Source organism: Aquarana catesbeiana, linkage group LG02 (genome assembly GCF_042186555.1).
Source record: "Aquarana catesbeiana isolate 2022-GZ linkage group LG02, ASM4218655v1, whole genome shotgun sequence".
NCBI classification, from domain to species: Eukaryota; Metazoa; Chordata; class Amphibia; order Anura; family Ranidae; genus Aquarana; species Aquarana catesbeiana.
The window spans coordinates 558,913,940-558,933,574 of NC_133325.1; the positions used below are offsets into that span (position 1 = coordinate 558,913,940).

The 19,635-nt window shown below is 42.1% G+C and overlaps 1 protein-coding gene across 6 annotated transcripts in view; it reads left to right on the forward strand.

Annotated features, from left to right (window-relative positions):
• Positions 1-1,570: 1,570 nt before the first annotated feature.
• FANCE (FA complementation group E) overlaps positions 1,571-19,635 on the forward strand; it is a 29,292-nt gene continuing 11,227 nt past the window's right edge. The window contains exons 1-6 of one of the 6 annotated variants that reach the window (XM_073616025.1): positions 1,571-1,778; positions 3,438-3,552; positions 3,657-3,818; positions 9,327-9,399; positions 15,931-16,148; positions 17,503-17,983. In XM_073616025.1, coding sequence (XP_073472126.1) covers positions 15,952-16,148; positions 17,503-17,983 — 678 coding nt within the window. In that variant the 5' untranslated portion in view covers positions 1,571-1,778; positions 3,438-3,552; positions 3,657-3,818; positions 9,327-9,399; positions 15,931-15,951. The remainder of the gene's footprint in view (positions 1,779-3,437; positions 3,553-3,656; positions 3,819-9,326; positions 9,400-15,930; positions 16,149-17,502; positions 17,984-19,635) is intronic. The other 5 variants (XM_073616026.1, XM_073616023.1, XM_073616027.1 and 2 more) reach the window with 5 other exon arrangements.

Sequence of the window (19,635 nt, forward strand, 5' to 3'; positions counted from 1 at the left end):
TGTTGTGGCAGAGTTTCCCTTTAAATTCATATCGGCCCTCTAATGTTGGATGAGGTTCTGGTATGGACGAAAAAGGGGGAATCCCACACATTTACTTTTGTGTAGGCATTCCCCTTTAACCACTTCCCGACCACCGCACGACTATGTACGTCCTAAGTTTGAACGGGGATATCGTTGTTATGGCAGCAGCTAGCTGCCATAACCCCGGTATCCCCGTTTTCGTGCGGCGGCCGGCTTTCAGATAAAAGTGGTCCCTGCGGCGGATTCGCCGCAAGATCACTTTTATCGGTGGCGGGAGAGGGCCCCCCCTCCCGCCGCGATCCGGTGCCCTCCGCCGCTTACCGGAGCCGTCGGTAGCGGCGGAGGCGATCGCGTCCTGTGCCGTGGTGTGTCTGGAGACGAGTGAGGCCAAGATGGCGCTCACTCGTTTCCATGACACTGCTGGGCGGAAGCGACGTCAAAACGTCACTTCCGTCCATGCCTCTTAAAGGCATATTTTTTCAAATGTCATTTTTCTAAATGACTTTTTTTTTTTTTTTTTTTTATTGCATTTTAGTGTAAATATGAGATCTGAGGTCTTTTTGACCCCAGGTCTCATATTTAAGAGGTCCTGCCATGCTTTTTTCTATTACAAGGGATGTTTACATTCCTTGTAATAGGAATAAAAGTGACACAATTTTTTTTTTTTTAAACAGTGTAAAAATAAATAAAATATTGTAAAATAAATAATAAAAATAAAAAAAAAATTTTTAAAACCCCCCTGTCCCGAGGAGCTCGCGCGCAGAAGCGAACGCATACGCGAGTAGCGCCCGCATATGAAAACGGTGGTCAAACCACACATGTGAGGTATCGCCGTGACCGGTAGAGCGAGAGCAATAATTCTAGCCCTAGACCTCCTCTGTAGCACAAAATATGCAACCTGTAGAATTTTTTAAACGTCGCCTATGGAGATTTTTGAGGGTAAAGGTTTGACGCCATTCCACGAGCGGGCGCAATTTTCAAGCATGACATGTTGGGTATCAATTTACTTGGCGTAACATTATATTTCACAAATAAAAAAAAAAATTGGGATAACTTTACTGTTGTTTTATTTTTTTTATTCAAAAAAGTGAATTTTTTCCAAAAAAAGTGCGCTTATAAGACCGCTGCGCAAATACGGTGCAAAAAAAAGTATTGCAATGACCGCCATTGTATTCTCTAGGGTGTTAGAAGAAAAACCATATATAATGTTTGGGGGTTCTAAGTAATTTTCTAGCAGAAAAACCTGTTTTAAACATGTAAACACCTAAAATCCAAAACGAGGCTGGTCCTTAAGTGGTTAAATAAAACCGATGCCATGTAAACGTTTATCTCTGGTGTATGACCTGCTTGTACTCTCCATCAGCCCTGAAGGAACGAACTCATTCACCATGTGTGCCATGCCTGTGTTGCAGAACACCAACATTACACAGGGCTCAGGGAGGTCTATAGGAAGGCGTTTCCTTCATATATGAAAGCAAGGCTCTGTGGGGCGAGACTTTGCCTTGTAGGCGTGACTGGGCAACATTGAGATGAACTGGGCGGAATTGAGCTATTCAATCCCGCCCAGCATCAGCTCTGATGAAAAGTCGACGGAACTACAAGTGGTGGTCTTCTCACTCTGTTTCTACAGGAAGTGGCTGTGCGAGTATTAGTGTTGCACAGACCGGAAGTAGTGCTGTTGTGCAGAACAGGAAGCCGGACTAAATAGAGGATGTAGAGGAGACAAGGCTGCAACATGCAGTAGAGGTACCATCTAGGTTTGTCTTTATTATTGTATTGGTTTTATGTGCATATAAGGTTGGAATTCAGATTTGTCCCAATGTCTTTGTCAGTTGTCTATGTAACTAAGGACCCAATGCATTAGTAGCAATTGGATGAGACTTATTGTATGTGTTGCCAATGTTTCTTTCTAAATGACTTGTAATCTATTCTCCTTTTCAGTGACATGTATGTGTGTATGTATGTATTATTATTACAGATATTGATATAGAACTGCTAGTATGCCCAGGGCTGTGCTTATATTGTACATTAACATCAATCCCTGCCCACATGGAGTTTACAGTCTAAGGTCCCTATCTCACAGCCATACATAAACAAACTAGGGACACTTTGAACAGGAAATAGGGACATGCTAAACTGCATATTGGGATGATTGGATTATTGGCTGCAATACTCAGAACTCTCACTAGATGTCAGTGTACTTTATACACATATATATGGTGGTAATGACTGTTGTTGCTCAAAATATGTTATTCTTTTCTGCATTTCTTGATACAATTTTGCAAGAAGCAGTTACTATTGTTTAACTGTCCACTTGCTGATGTATATACAGCTGTACAACAGGATCATAGTAAATTATACAGAAGTGATGGAAAAATTACATTTGACCTGTTTTTGATGGGAATATGGGTAGAATTATTATTTTACATGGGGATTATGGGTGGAATATCATGTTAACACCTGACAATGAACATATTTAACCTATTTCTGATAAGAATATGAATATAATTATTTTTGTACATGGGGATTATGGGAGGAATATCATACTTAAACACACCCAGAAACATGGAAGAACATTTGGGAGATATGGGACTTCATAGGTGCAAAACATTGAGACAACGATATGTAAAAAATATATGTACAAATTTTTAATAAATGAGCAACGTCATAAAAACAGTACATACAGTACAGTCATGGCCATAGATATGTGCAAGACATACTATTGATAACAATGATTTACTGTAGTCATGTTCATATTTTTTTTTCTACATGTTTCGCCGTATGGCTTCTTCAGGAAAGAACGTGGGGGTTCATTTGTTTTAAACATGAGAACCTATAATTCGACAACTTTAGTTGTGCAACCGAGACAGAAAGAGATACAAATGAATAAAACAGATATAGTATGGTGCATATGTCCCAGTGTGTGTGTGCGCAGGCCCGGACGCTTGGGATCTTCGTGCCGTATGGCCACTCCTCTCTGTTTTGCGTCTGCGGTGCGTCATCACGGCGCACTGCACTGTGCTCTGGAGCAACGGGGAGGGGTATTTAAGGACCTACGTGGCGGCGGCCATATTGTTGGGATCTCTGGGATCTCACGTTGATTTGTACAGGAGGACAGGTATTTGGCATCTATTAAAATGTGGATGGAGTTTTCTGTTATCAGCAATGGAGATCCTTAATTGGATATTTTGTTTAAACATATACAGGCATCTTTTGCTGTTTGGGGTTCATCTTCTGTTGTCCCTTTGAGGGGAACATATGCCCATCTGATGGAAGGGTTTCTTAAACCCATTATTGAGGCAAATATGTCAGAATTTTGTTCCACGTTTTTAAGTGAACTTATACCATCAATTCTCTGTATTTTGAGGTTCTCCTTTTCCCCCTTTTTTGTTTTTTTCCTTTTCAAATGACTCCAGAGCTGTGAAATGATCTGTGAAATGATCTCTTTCTTTGATGCAATTCCCGTTTTCCTTTGGACGGTAGAGGCTTCCAGTTTAACAGTCCATTATTTCCAGATATACTTCATTCCAAGTGAGTTTAATATATGGTTATACTCCTGCCATGAAATTCAGTTTTAGAATTATTTTATTCATACTTGATATGGCGTATTAATATATATTTGTATTTATTGGCAGGATTCCTATAAAATTGTTGATACTATATCATTATTCACCCCTCCCTACGGGTGACTTGGCAACTTTTTCGGGAGGGTTTGGATGTGTGGATGCAAAACACTGTCAGATCTCATTCTTCATTTAACTTTAGTACTGCTTGGACCCTCAGACTCACATCATGAGGTAGGGTCCTTTGGTTTTTGTTTTAGTGAATGTCTCATGCCTTTCATTCAAGTGCAGTCATAGATCTATATAAGATATACTGTGTTCATATCTGTTATATTAATTTATATCGCTTTCTGTCTCTGTTGCACAACTAAAGTTGTCGAATTATAGGTTCTCATATTTAAAACAAATGAACCTCCATGTTCTTTCCTGAAGAAGCCATATGGTGAAACATGTAGAAAATATGAACGTAACTACAGTAAAGCATTGTCATCAATAGTATGTCTTGCACACATCTATGGCCATGACTTTACTATTATTTTTATGACGTTGCTCATTTAATAAAATTTGTACATATATTTTTTACATATCGTTGTCTCAATGTTTTGCACCTATAAAGTCCCATATCACCAAAATGTTCTTCCTTGTCTAAACGGGATGTTGGTGCCATATCTCATATAAATTCTGAAACTGCTTTCTGACCACAAACACTGTAGATGCTGACTTTTAATAAGGACACTTACCTGTCCAGGGAGCCTGCGATGTCCCCCCCCCCCCCCCCCCCGGCCGATCAGTCCATCGGATTGGGTGCAGGTGCCGCCACTCCAACTAAGGGAAACCAGCAGTGGAGCCTTCAGGCTTCACTGCCTGTTTCCTACTGCACATGCGGGAGTCGCTCGGCGCTTCCTGAATGGCCCCGTCATCTTCCGGGATACACAAAGTTCCCAGAAGGCAGCGCACTGGGCCGCGGTGAGGCTGGGATGGAAGTACACATTCATAAAAGGTAAGTAGGGGGGGGGGGAATATCCAATATGGTAATGGGGTTGTCATTCCTTTAAGACAAAGTTGTAAAAGTGGGTGGAACTCCACTTTTAAGATAAAAGGAGCCATGACTCGGCTCCAGTGCCCCCATAGGAAGCTGCTGATTGTGGAGGCACTCAATAGGAGGGAGGGGCCAGGAGCGGCAAAGAGGAACCCAAGAAGAGGAGGATCTGCTCTGTGCAAAACCAACTGCATAGAGGAGGTAAGTATAACATGTATGTTCATATATTTATTTATTTCTATTTTTTTAAACAAGACTTTACAATCACTTTTTAAAGCAGGTTATATGGTTTTCAATGGCATAGTTAACACCAGTGCTTGCAATTCCAGAAAAAAAGTAGAATATGCTGCATTTTTCCTGCACTGGACTGTGCTGGAATTCTGTAAAATGTGTCTGGAACGCATTTGGAACGCACCTAAATGCACTGGAACACACGTCCTTAGTTCAGCTTAAGAAAAAAAGGGGGGGTTGAATGCACTGGAACGCATCAAACGCGTCAAAAACGTGCATGCAGAAAAGCATCTGACACACATCAGGACTGCGTTTCTATGGTGTACACTGGCCCTTAAAGTTAAAGCACAACTATTATTGCAGTTTTTTCTTTTTTTTTTTTTCTTTCAAGGAGCAAGTACCTTTTTCTGACAGGTACCTGCTCCCACTCTTGCATCTCTCACCTATGTGAGCATTATGTAAGTTTGGCCCTCTTGGGAGAGGCTGCAGGACCAGTGTGAAAGTGCAGAATGTCTTGCAAAACTGGAGCAGACAGATTCTGGAGCAGTTGTACATGGCAACCAATGAGCTTCTATCTTCATCTTGTTCAGGTTAGCTTTAAAAATAAAAGCTATATGTGGATTGGTTGCAGTGCACAACTGCTTTAGATTCTGGCTGCTCCGGTTTTTATAAATCCTCCTGAATGTGCATTTGGGGATGTTGAAATACCCCCGCACACTATTAATTTAGGACCCAAGGCTGAGTCCCCATAGAGTTACATAAGCTGCTTGCACACAGCTCCTGGTGGTTCCAGCCGCATAAACAAGTGGCTGATTCATGCTGTATGGGACACAGCAAAAATTAACAAGAGTTTGCCTGGATCAACCAAAATTAGGTACTAGTAAATTTAAAGGATAATAGCGAGTGAGTATATATCATTCATCCAGATGAACCCAGTAGGATGCAGTTCTGATTGCCCTAATAGCATACAGAAAAAACTAAGAGAATAAAGTTCTCTTTAGAGGGCCAAAACAAAACACTGGGATAAATACAAACTGGCTTTATTAGTACAAAAAAAATTCCACAACAAATTAAACAAAAAAAGGAGGGCAAGGATAAATGGCTGACACAGACCAATTTAAAACAAAGACAACGTTGTCAAATGGTTAAAAACATAGGGAGCCGCGGCTATACATCCCACACACACCAGATATTCATCACTTACATACACTATTGATAGAATAATTGGCTGTTTGTAAATCAGGAATAGAGGTAAGAAGTTCTTTGTTAACAAAGCGTTCCTGTAAATAAGCTCCCAATAGTAAAGTTCATCAAACACAAACCAAATACGTGGTATGCTGGTTTAGCGGGTAGATGATCTGAATATACTGATCTTGTATGAAAAAATAGCAATACAGTGGGGTCATTCCATTGTAGAAGCACAGACCCTCAGCATACGTTAGTGATCAGGTAATGCAGCAGATGAAGCAAGCAGCATAGCTAGAAAGTTCATAATCATCAGATATGAAAAGCAGATGCAGAGACTGAATATTCATGCAGATATGAGCAGGGGGAGTGCTATAATCAGTTGGGACGCATCTATACAAGTACTGAGTGGGATATGGATACTCTCACCAACTGTACGGAGGCCGTCATTCACCAATAGCATTACTCTACCCCTGGAAGACCGTGGCCAAGAGCGCCGCTCCGCATTGGCCAGTGGATGTATTCGACCGGGGAGAAAGATCCCTCGCTGTGCGGTCGCTGCCTCCGTATAATTCCACGTGTATCCCGGAAAGGAAACAGAGCTCTGAAGAAACCAGCGTCCATTGGCTGGTGAAATGTGTCAGCAGCATGACGTCAGCATGTCACAGGGAACCGCACGCTTTTTGATCTGATCTGTTTGTCAGCACGGAACAAACAGCTGACGGCTGTTTCCTTTCCCGGATACACGTGGAATTATACGTAGGCAGCGTCCGCACAACGAGGGATCTTTCTCCCAGGTCGAGTACATCCACTGGCCAATGTGGAGCGGCGCTCTTGGCCACAGTCTTCCAGGGGTAGAGTAATGCTATTGGTGAATGACGGCCTCCGTACAGTTGGTGAGAGTATCCATATCCCACTCAGTACTTGTATAGATGCGTCCCAACTGATTATAGCACTCCCCCCTGCTCATATCTGCATGAATATTCATCTGCTGTCTCTGCATCTGCTTTTCATATCTGATGATTATGAACTTTCTAGCTATGCTGCTTGCTTCATCTGCTGCATTACCTGATCACTAACGTATGCTGAGGGTCTGTGCTTCTAAAACAGATTGAACCCGCTGTATTGCTATTTTTTCATACAAGATCAGTATATTCAGGTTATCTACCCGCTAAACCAGCATACCACGTATTTGGTTTGTGTTTGATGAACTTTACTATTGGGAGCTTATTTACAGGAATACTTTGTTAACAAAGAACTTCTTACCTCTATTCCTGATTTACAAACAGCCAATTATTCTATCAATAGTGTATGTAAGTGGTGAATATCTGGTGTGTGTGTGTGTGTGTGTGTGTGTGTGGGATGTATAGCCGCGGCTCCCTATGTTTTTAACCATTTGACAACGTTGTCTTTGTTTTAAATTGGTCTGTGTTAGCCATTTATCCTTGCCCTCCTTTTTTGTTTAATTTGTTGTGGAATTTTTTTTTGTACTAATAAAGCCAGTTTGTATTTATCCCAGTAATTCGTTTTGGCCCTCTTAAGAGAACTTTTATTCATTAGTTTTTTCTGTATGGGACACAGCACCTACATGTATAAAGCCTAAGGGCCCTTTCACACGAACGTATTCGTGTATGGGCTTCGCTTTGCTCAGCGGGCGATCGCTCCGTCGATCCCTGCTGAGCAGGCAGATGACAGGTCTGCCTCTGCACACTGTGCAGGGAACGACCTGTCAGAGTGCCGCTCTCCTCTATGAGGGATCGGATGATGACGGACCGTAGAGTCATTTTTCATCCGATCCACAGACGGATGGGAAAAGTAGGGTTTTCCTCCATCATCAGAAAAGGAGCATAGCGAAGACTGATGTCAGCGGATGAACAACGCTATCCCATAGGGATCCATGTATGTCCATTCTTCATCCGAAAAGGATGGATGAAAAACGGACATACGGTCCACCCATGTGAAAGGGGCCTAAGAAGTCCAAGAGAATTTTATTGCTAGAAATATTGATTACACAAAAGTGTTTTATGCCACATCCATCAACAGTGGACAAATGAATATTGGAAGTCCATTTGAAAGGTTTGTGTTTGTCTCTTCTTTGGATTCATATACTTTGTCTGAATCTTGAAAGTCAAGCGGTCACCTGAAATTCTCAGTTACTGCATTTCAACTAACTTGCTGTGTTTGTGCATTTTTTTTTTCCCCTGTTTCACATGACAGCAACTTTATCACCCTCTGACGCATGGTGAAGAATTAAAGCCCTCGCCCTCCCTCTGCAATATTTGGCACATGGGGGCGGAGTGGGTACCTGGTCGTGTAGTGGTAGTCATTTCCACTTACAAGTGGAAGTTCTCCTCACCCCTGAAAGCTGTCAGCTGGATGCTCAATGTTAAGATGCCGGTGCTTGGGACTGAAGTCTGGTGGAAAAAATGGCACAGCGCTGGATCCTGGGACAGGTTAGTGTCTGTTTATTAAAAGTCAGCAACTACAGTTTGTGTAGCTGCTAACTTTTAATTTTCAGCTATATGACTGGTGCTCCTCTTTAAGCTGGGTACACACATATGTTTTTCTTTTCAATAAGCCATCGGGCTGAACAAAAAAAAAATAGATTTCTGTATCCCTCCTGGAAGCTGATCTGGTGATTGGCTTCTGTCGAACACGGAGGGCTACACACAGATCAAAATTTATCTGGTTCCTGCTGAACCAGCCAAATTTCATTCTGTGTGTACCCAGCTTTAGGCTGATGTTACACGGGCGATCTTGACTAACCTCCAGCATTGCAATCCATTAGAGACTGCTTTCCAATCCCTATAGAATTGATCCCTTTCTAGCGGTACCAGCAGAATGTTAACTCCCTTGCTGCCCTGTCCCTAACAAGGGAAATTCAACAGTGTACTCCACAGGTAAGTGAGAGGCTTTCTTTTGTGATTGCTGCTGCCAATGTGTTGCAAGCTTCAGAATCACATGTGTGTCTAGACACAAACAGTACTAAATATAGGGGCACATGTAACATTTTCATAAGTAAGCTTGCACAGATATGCAAGAATCTGAATGTTCAGTCCTAGATTATTAGAAGCCCAGTCTTGAAAGGTTGACCTTATGCTCCCCTCCTTTTCACTGAAAGCAATGGTTGCATGAGAATATTGTACTTCATCACAGGGCACCAGGGATTTATATATAAACATTCCTTTTTTCTATAGGTATATACTGTATATCTAGAAAACCAGAAATGTGTTTGTTTTGTTGACATGTATTACTACTTTTCCTTTTTTTTTTATTTTTTTTTTTAGATACAACAATGATTGAACAGTGGAAACACATTACAAAGAAACATATGGCATAAAGCATGTATGTGTGCATGAGGTCAGTTGGAATTTCTTTGGTTATCTGGTGTGATAGACCTGTTTATAGCATTTTTTTATTTGGCTTTATATTGTCATAATCTTTGTTACAATTTCTGATGTCTTTTAAAATACCTATACATTTAAAAAAAAAACTGTGCTGAGCATTTCAATTTGTAATGGTTTTATGATTGCTGTCTTCCTTACCCCTAACACACTGACCATTTGTTAAATAGTGGGTACGTTTTTGTTTTCTTTGTGTTTTTTTTTTTTTTTTTTTTTTTTTTCTTTTTACCCATCTAGTGTTTTTGACGTCATGTTTTCTACATCTTTCACCGGACATAAAATCTTTGACATTTTGCACCCTCAGTTTTGTGCAATAACAGGCATGATTTATGAACATTCCAAATTTCTGCACTAGGTGTACAACCTGCCAAACCTCCAACAAGATAAATTGCCAGTTGTCTATCGGTGTGCTTTCATTCCCACACACTGAGGGCCCTTCAAATTTGCTCTGGCCTTTAGGAATGGAAGAACACAGTTTTTGGGCCTCTTTGTCTTGAATCTGCAGCCTGACTTTCTACAATTACCATCTGCTGGGGTGGAAATGTTAAAAAAAAACAAAAAACAAAACTGGCAGACTCGATAGACCACTTGGTCTTTTTTTCTGCTGTCGCTTTTCTATGTTCTATGTTTCCATGATGCTTAAGAGTGTATGGAATGCCGTCGGTGTAGCAGTGAGCTGCACACTTTCTATGTTTTGTAATAAACATACAGTATCTCACAAAAGTGAGTACACCCCTCACATCTTTGTAAATATTATATCATACCTTTTCATGCGACAACACTGAAGAAATGACACTTTACTACAATGTAAAGAAGTGAGTGTACAGCTTGTAACAGTGCAAATTTACTGTCCCCTCAAAATAACTCAAAACACAGCCATTTGTGTCTAAACCTCTGGCAACAAAAGTGAGTATACCCCTAAGTGAAAATGTCCAAATTTGGCCCAATTAGCCATTTTCCCTCCCTGGTGTCATGTGACTCGTCAGTGTTACAAGGTCTCAGATGTGAAGGGAAAAGACTAAAGAGGGACTCCACCTGGGAGTATCGCACTGGAAACCCTTGCCACATCCCAATTAGAGAAGAAATTGTAAAGGTAAATACCCCAGGGATTGTGCGGGCAAAGGGGGGGGGGGGGGTGAACCAGACTTTAAAGAAGTAACATTGTAAAAAAACAGTACAAAATGTAATGGGTATAAGTATACATGAAGTTGATACACAATTATATACACCTAAAAACAATTGTTGGATACAATAAACAGCAGCCACCTTCTGGAGCACAGATGATCACCGACCAGATCAATTGGATTGTGTGGTCACAAAAGCCCCAACATGTTTCGGAGTATGGGTGTAAATACTCAATTCCTTCCTCAGGGGTTAAATTGAAGCAAAATGTTTGTTCTATCAACAGAAAAATATGTGTAAGAAATACAAAATGATGAATAATAAATATGTGGAAGCACAGTAGTTGAACAGCAAGGCATATAGTGACAGGCAATGGAGATGATTGGTACTCACAAAGTTTGTGTCCTTTAAAATACATTGCGCACCAGAATTCACCGGTAGGAGGGGCACAGCAAGCCATAAAATGCAAGAGTATAAATATAAATCGGCATGTCATATCATAGCATATATTCAGGCTCATTGCCATGGACATGGATCAGCACAATATTTAAAATATTAACTGCGAAACATGCGGGCAAAATGACAGCATGGTCGCAGAGGCAGTATGAAATAAAGAGTGCGAAGTCCAAACAATTGCTTACCTCTGTATATTGTTTTATGTGGATTGCTGGTGTAAAGCACAGTATGATCCTGGCTGTGCAGCAGCTGAATTACATACTTACCTAGCTTATAAAAGCAAACAGGGAGGGGAGAACCGTAGTGTAGCTGCCCTTCAATGAGGGCAGGTGTCCAATGGATGAGGCTGATAGGTGTCAGGTGAACGAAGAGTCCATCAAAACGATGAACCCAAACAATCACTTGTGCACTGAGTGTGCCTTAAAACCAGTCTTCCTGGTGATCCCCTGGCTTGCGTGGCGTCACCGCGTCATAAGGCGCGATGACGTGGATAAAGCCGCTGAAACAACGAATGGGCAGCATGTACAGGTCAGGTGGAGAAAAACCAACCGCGCATGCGCGAAATGGCGTACACGCCGTCTCACGGAGATGCAAATGTACTGTAGCCCAAAGAGGGGGATGCCCCGAGATGCAACTAAGCACCAGGGGGCCTCGTGTGCCAGGGAACCTCAATGTGTCAGAGGTTAAAGGAGCACCGCTAGGGAACCATAGTTGTAAAAAAATGTGCAGTAGAGCAGGACTGTAGAGACTGGGGCCACCACCTACATCTAGAGAAGTTTTTAACAAACAACAAAAAACAAAACAAAAAAGTCAATGAATAGATGAAGTTGAAATATTAAGCATATGTATAACCTGAAAAAAGAAGAAAAAACGTTACAGCATATCAGTTGGAAACAGTTCAAATCCAGATTAAAAACCACCTTGGGAATAGTGTAGACAAAGAAACCAGGAAAGTATGTAAGAAATGTGGAGGGATATAAAGTGACTGATTTAGAAGTCCCTATCAAAGCCTCCAGAGGAGAAACCGTGTAGAAAGGGTTACAGATTGAAGGCCTTGTTAAGACCTGGTGGAGAGGTGGCATTGAGGTTCGACCTCTCTGTGCGACTGAGCAGATCTGGAGATGAAAGCCCCTCCTACCGGTGAATTCTGATGTGCATTATATTTTAAAGGACATGAACTTTGTGAATACCAATCATCTCCATTGCCTGTCACTATATGCCTTGTTTGTTCAACTACTGTGTTTCTACATATTTACTTGTTTTATTATTCATCATTTTGTATTTCTTACACATATTTTTCTGTTGATAGAACAAACCGCTTGCTTCAATTTAACCCCTGAGGAAGGAATTGAGTATTTACACCCATATTCCGAAACATGTTGGGACTTTATGTGACCACACAATCCAATTGATCTCGTTGGTGATCATCTGTGTGCTCCAGAATGTAGCTGCTGTTTATTGTTTGTATCCAACAATTGTTTTTAAGTGTATATAATTGTGTATCAAAATTGTGTATCAACTTCATTTATACTTGTACCCAATACATTTTATACCCAATACTGTTTTATACAATGTTACTCCTTTAAAGTCTGGTTCAAACCCCCCCCTTTGCCCGCACAATCCCTGGAGCAATTTACCTTTACAATTTCAGGTGTGAATGGGGAGCAGGTGTGTTAAATTTGGTGTTATCGCTCTTTTCCCTCTCTCATACTGGTCACTGGAAGTTCAACATGGCACCTCATGGCAAAGAACTCTGAGGATCTGAAAAAAAAGAATTGTTACTCTACATAAAGATGGCCTAGGCCAGTGATGGCAAACCTTGGAACCCCAGATGTTTTGGAACTACATTTCCCATGATGCTCAACTACACTGCAGAGTGCATGAGCATCATGGGAAATGTAGTTCCAAAACATCTGGGGTGCCAAGGTTTGCCATCGCTGGCCTAGGCTATAAGAAGATTGCCAAGACCCTGAAACTGAGCTGCAGCACGGTGGCCAAGACCATACAGCGATTTAACAGGACAGGTTCTACTCAGAACAGGCCTTGTCATGGTCGACCAAAGAAGTTGAGTGCACATGCTCAGCGTCCTATCTAGAGGTTTTCTTTGGGAAATAGACATATGAGTGCTGCCAGCATTGCTGCAGAGGTTGAAGGGGTAGAGGGTCAGCCTGTCAGTGCTCAGACCATACGCCACACACTGCATCAAATTGGTCTGCATGGCTGTCATCCCAGAAGGAAGCCTCTTCTAAAGATGATGCACAAGAAAGCCTGCAAACAGTTTGCTGAAGACAAGCAGACTAAGGACATGGATTACTGGACCCAGGTCCTGTGGTCTGATGAAACCAAGATAAACTTATTTGGTTCAGATGGTATAAAGCGTGTGTGGTGGCAACCAGGTGAGGAGTACCAAAACAAGTATGTCTTGCCTACCGTCAAGCATGGTGGTGGCAGTGTCATGATCTGGGGTTGCATGAGTGCTCCCAGCACTGGGGAGCTACAGTTCATTGAGGGAACCATGAATGGCAACATGTACTGTGACATACTGAAGCAAAGCATGATCCCCCTCCCTTCGGAGACTGGGCCGCAGGGCAGGATTCCAACATAACGACCCCAAACGCATCTCCAAGATGATCACTGCCTTGCTAAAGAAGCTGAGTGTAAAGGTGATGGACTGGCCAAACATTTCTCCAGACCTAAACCCTATTTAGTATCTGTGGGGAGCAAAGTCTCTAACATCCACCAGCTCTGTGATGTCGTCATGGAGGAGTGGAAGAGGACTCCAGTGGCAACCTGTGAGGCTCTGGTGAACTCCATGCCCAAGAGGGTTAGGGCAGTGCTGGAAAATAATGATGGCCACACAAAATGTTGACACTTTGGGCCCAATTTGTACTCACTTTTGTTGCCAGCAGTTTAGACATTAATGGCTGTGTGTTGTTATTTTGAGGGGACAGCAAATTTACACGGTTATACAAGCTGTACACTCACTACTTTACATTGTAGCAAAGTGTAATTTCTTCAGTGTTGTCACATGAAAAGATATAATAAAATATTTCCCAAAAATGTGAGTATTGTACTAACTTTAGCGAGATACTGTGTATATATGGTGGTGTCTTTGGGGTGGGAAGGCTAAAAAAAGTTTTGTGATTTTGTGCATAGTTACATTGAACCAGCTTGGTTCACTGTTTGTTTATACCATACCTGTGGAAGCTGAAAATCACTGTAGTAGGCAGAAATATATGTATATGTAAGCTATTGGGATTTGAGCACAGGTATATGTTATTTCTGTTGCATAATCCAGGTCAGTGACTACCTGTAGCTCTCCTACAATTTGTGTCTGTCTATCCCATATTGGCACTATATCCATTGAAAAGTTAGCATTTTGCAGAGTAGGGACTGGCCAGATGGGGATTATTTTGATGCAGTTTGCCATCTTAAACATGTATTGCAATGTATGTGAATTAAAATCCCTGTTTTTGTGCAAAGATTGCTAGAAAGGGTGTATAGCAGTGTGCAGGGGATTCATTTAGGAAATTTGAGTGCCGGGCAGCTGCCCTGCTGTACAGTGTACACAGGAGTTTGTTTACTTGGCATTGGCACCATTCACAGAACACCTTGCATTTTTCTCAATGAACACAAGGCAATCTTTGATTGGATGAGGTGGAGATTGTGCTATCACTGCCCCGCCTCATCATTCAGAGAACTTTGCATTCATGAAGAAAATGCGAAGTGTTCTCTAAATTGCTCCTGTGTCAAACAAGTGACCTCATGTGTTCAATTTACAGCAGGGCATCCACTCAACACAGAGGCTAGTGGCGAGCACTGTAGTAGCAATGCCTATTACAGTGAATGCCAGCTTCCACTGGGATTGTCAAGGTATGGCATATACATACTTACTTTGGTCCAAGCTGGACCAATATAACTAGGCAAAAAGTCATACCTAAACTTCAGATTTAATACCTGGCTTCTCCTTTGCTGTATGTTGGCTATATCTGCATAATTTTTATGCGGTCAACATCAATAAAGATTGAGGCACAGGCTGCAGATTCCTGAAGTTGTTCTGACTGGTATTTTAAGGTCAAGAAAGGGCATGAATTTGAATATAGTTTGCATACTACCCTCAGCTATTAATCTTCCAGGCACCATTTATTCTACAAATGTGACCTGCAAAAAGTTCATGCTCTGTACGGATTCCAAGTGGAGGTTCTAGAATTTTACTTTTTAAAGTGGAGTTCCGCTTAAACAAAAAAAAAAAATTAAAAGTCAGCAGCTACAAATACTGCAGCTGCTGACCTTTTAATAATCGAACACTTACCTGTCCCAGGGTTCAATGATGTGGGGGAATGAAGCCCCGCTCGTCTCCCCCTCCTCTCTGCGGCAACCGCATTGTCACTGTGGGTGCCCGGCTGTAGCTTTACAGCCGGGCACGCACTTTGCATGCGCGAGCCACGTGGCACGCTGTGACTGGCCGGGCAATCATCTGGGACTTGTGATGTATCCCAGATGATTGCCGAGAGGGAGGGGGGAGAGGTGAACTGACTTCCAGCGCTGTGGAGCCCCGGGAGGGAGTGGGAGCTGGAACCCTCTAAAAAGAGTGTTTCCGCCCCCCCAAAAAAAAATTTTCATGCCAGATGTGGCATGCCAGGGGGTCACCTTCCCCTAACGGAAGTTCTATTTTTGGGTGGAACTCCGCTTTAAGCCTCCTTTTTAGCTTTGTAGCTTTCTTCACAGTCCCACAGTTAATTGTAAAAATTTGGTCAAACCAGTGACCACCTTACTATAGTGGAGCTTTCGAGAGCGGGGCTTGGAAATGCTATAATATTGAAGGAATAATTCTGCTCTGTGCTTTTTATTGAAATGTTTGCTTGTTATATGACTTGGTTATTTTTATTTTATTTTTATCCCATTTTAGATTGCTTGCTTATAGTTGTTAATGGCAGGAACCTCCCTCCATGACCCTGAGAGAGCTGTTGTTCTTTTACTACAGGCTCTGAGCAATGACCAAAATGGCTTTTTGGCTGCTCATAGGGTTCTACAGTGCTTTCCTGGACCTTTTCCCTGGATAAGTACAATGGAGAATTTGTGCATGAAAGTGCCCACAGTGGATGAATTAACTGGAGAAATGATAATGTGAGTAATACTCTTAATATTTTTGTGGTGCCGAAGTCAATTTAATATGTGTTTTTTACCCAGAATTCTCATTCCCCCTGTGCTTGAACATGTAGCCACGGTTGCGGTAGATAATCTTGGACTGATGTCAGAAGATTACTTTAGTGAAGGTACTGATTGGCGATCTCTGCCTGAACATTAGCTCCCCAAAGATCTGATATGGGACACAAAACAAGTATGCAAATAGAGGTTTCAGACAGCTTTTGATGCCTGATATGTGACTCAAAAGTATTGAATCAGAACAAAAAAAAAATCTGGCTGCAGCTCCCCCTTCAGCCCAATCCCCCCCCCCCCTTTTACACACAAAAGCCCAACTTGATCCAGCAACGTGCACAAGCGCAGCGGCTCTGCTGGGTCTCTTCCTCCTCATTGGCTCACACAGCAGCAGGAGCCATGGTCTCTTGCTGCTGTTAATCACAGCCAGTGAGCCGAGGAGAGGGCGGGGGCAGGGCCAAGCCTTGCTCTGTGTGTGAATAGACACACAGATTGCATATTGGGAGTGAGACTGCTCGTGTGCTCCTATAGCATAATATAAGCCTTGATATTGGGGGCGTGAGAGAAGCCAGGAACGCCAGCGAGGGACCCAAAAAGAAGAGGAATGCACAGAGCAGGAAAGTATAACATGTTTGATTAAAACAAAAAATGTGATAAAGTGTACATTACTGTCTTTAATATCATGGTATTTTCTCCTGAGCAAGTACTGTACATCTAATCCATAACTGGATGGCACTAACGTGCTAAAGTACTGTTTATCATAAATTTGTGCCCCTCCTCCTCCTTCATCTTTCTTTTTTTTTGTTGTTGTTACCTTTTTTTTCCTTTCTGGGATATCATTGCTGCTGATCTGCATCCAATTTGCAGCCACCACTTGTCTACCTGCATGTACTCAAGTCAAGGTTGCACCCCATTTCTTATGGCAGGTTTCTTGAAGGTGACAATTTTAACATAATGTATGTTGGCACAGCCACTTGCAGTCTTCATTACCGGACATCTGACAGGGTGACAAGTCAGGAGAACAGCTGGGGGACAGGGATAGAATATTGTAAGTCTGATAGGAAGTGCATGCATTGCACTTTCATGGCCTGATCATCAGGTTATTTTAATGATATATTTTTTAAAAAAATATTGAACATATTAAAGCTTATATTTGCGTTTTTAGTAATTGGGTTTTACCTGTCTGAATTTGTTGTTACATTTATTTTAGTAAGATTTGTGAGCAATAATTTTGAGCAATGCATCATATATTAGTGTAACTCTGCTGTGAAATCCATTCCTTTTATTAATCTTTTTTTTTTTTTTTTTTGTTTATTCTCAGAAAACCAAAACTTGTCTTGCTTCCCCTCCAAACACAAAGGAACTTATTTAGGCTTCTGGACCTTATATATCCTCAGCTGCCTGCTCCAGCCATCCAGCTTTGGTTGCAGACCATCAGTGTAGAAAATGACTTCTCAGATGCCTGGTTGCTTTACATGAGGCAACGTTTTCTGACTGGTAGCAGCATTCAGACTCCTTTACAAAGTCCTGAGGTGGCACAAAGTCTGTATACTCTCTGCAAGCAGCTAAATCAGACACCACATGGTCATTTTAAATTAGGCTGGTATAAAAATCGCTGTGTCTCCATGGAAGATGAGCAGACTATGGATTTTGAGAGCAGACCACAGATAGAAGACAAAGAAACCGATCATGTAAATGATGACACAAACAAATTGTTTATGGACTCACAGCCACTGAGCTCTCTGCAAGAAGCTCACACAGAAGCCTCAGAAGAGATAGCAGTTTTACCTGCATCTATTGAGGTAAAGGTCCGCTTGCTTAAAGTGACTCCATCTTCAGACTATCTATTTCAGCATTCATGCATCTAACCTATTTCAGGCTTTTTTTTTGTTTTTTTTATCTTCAAAAGCCTCCCTTGTGTAGACAGTCAGAAGCCCTGAGACTACTGCTGGGTGCTGTTATCCTAGATGTGATGTCAGTAAAATCAGAGCTGTATAGCAGGGGCACTAAATCATTTTGAAGAGCGAGGGCCACTTAAGTGATTTGGTAGCCGGTTGTGAGCCACAATGAAATTTAAGTGTTCAGAATTTCGAACTTTGAATAGCATAATGAACATTTTCCTCCTGCAGGGGCTGAATGCCAGCAGGAGGAAGGGGAGGAGAAGCTGGCTTTCAGCAGTTGCAGGGGGACAATCAAGAGCATCATTTCTTGTATATGGCACCCTTGCATCCCCTCCTGTCCAAGTAAAACAGAATGTTATAGGGAGCCTGCACGGGTCCCCTGGAGCATGGGACAAGGCCACCATTGCGACCCCCTGACACTACACCAGTGGTTGGGGGGGTTGTGGAAAAACATGTCTCAACTTTTTTCTACCACTCCCCAAAATCACAAATTATAAACAAGCCCTTACTGTCCTGAGCCCCCTATAAGGCAGCTACCATGGGTACTTTCTAGCAGCCTGGAGAGTGATGCCAGCAAAAGCTGAAAGATGAAAAAAAGCTCAGTATATTAAACAATTCATACACCAGGCATAATAGCCTTTGCAATGTGCATATTAGAACTTCTAAAAGGGTTTAACAACTACAGTATTAGGCTACTTTCACACCAATCCACGGTTGCAGTGCACCTGTGGCTTTCCTGTGGGTTAGATACACTTAGCCATAGACTTCTATTATATCCTGCGGGTTTCATGTGCTTTTAGAAAGTGCACAACACATAATAGATGTCTAAGTTCTAATATGCCCTTTGCAAAAGCTATTATGCCCAGTGTATTTATTGTTAAATACACTGAGCTTTTTTTTCCCTCTTCCAGCTTTTCCTGGCATCGGTCTCCAGTCTGCACTTGGTATCACTCCATTTGGGACAGGAGCTGGCACTACAGAGCAAGCATCAGCTTATACAGCGTCTGTTCTCTCCACGGCCTGCTTCCTCCACTGCTAGTGCTGGCTTGATGCACTCTGATGCTCTGGGATGGAATGTTGACAAGCCCAGGTCACAATCGGCATGCACTTCCCTGGTTTAAGGTCATGGGCCACATCAGAGGGCTCCAAGGGCCACAGGATGAGCACCCCTGCTCTGTAGCATTTCACTACACCCCCCCCCCCCCTGTCCACTACGTAAAACTTTTTGTATGGAAGTAAGGGGAAGGGCAGAGGAGTTGGGTCAGTACCAACAGGAATTAAACATCCACAGAAGACAGGGCTATAACATACAAGAAAGGAAGGGGCTGTGCTAGGGAATAGACTCTTTCTTAAGCAGTCAAATTTGCTAGCCTGTTTTGAGGCATTGTTGCCTCAAGTGCAAACAAAATGTTCATAGAATAGAAACATGCTGCAAATAAGCATTTAAAATTTTGATTTGTCTGTGCTTTCATCAACAGTGTTGGTTATGGGGCCTCTTTAACCAATATCAGATGTATTGTAAGCCATATAAGGCTCTTAGGATACCGTTGGGC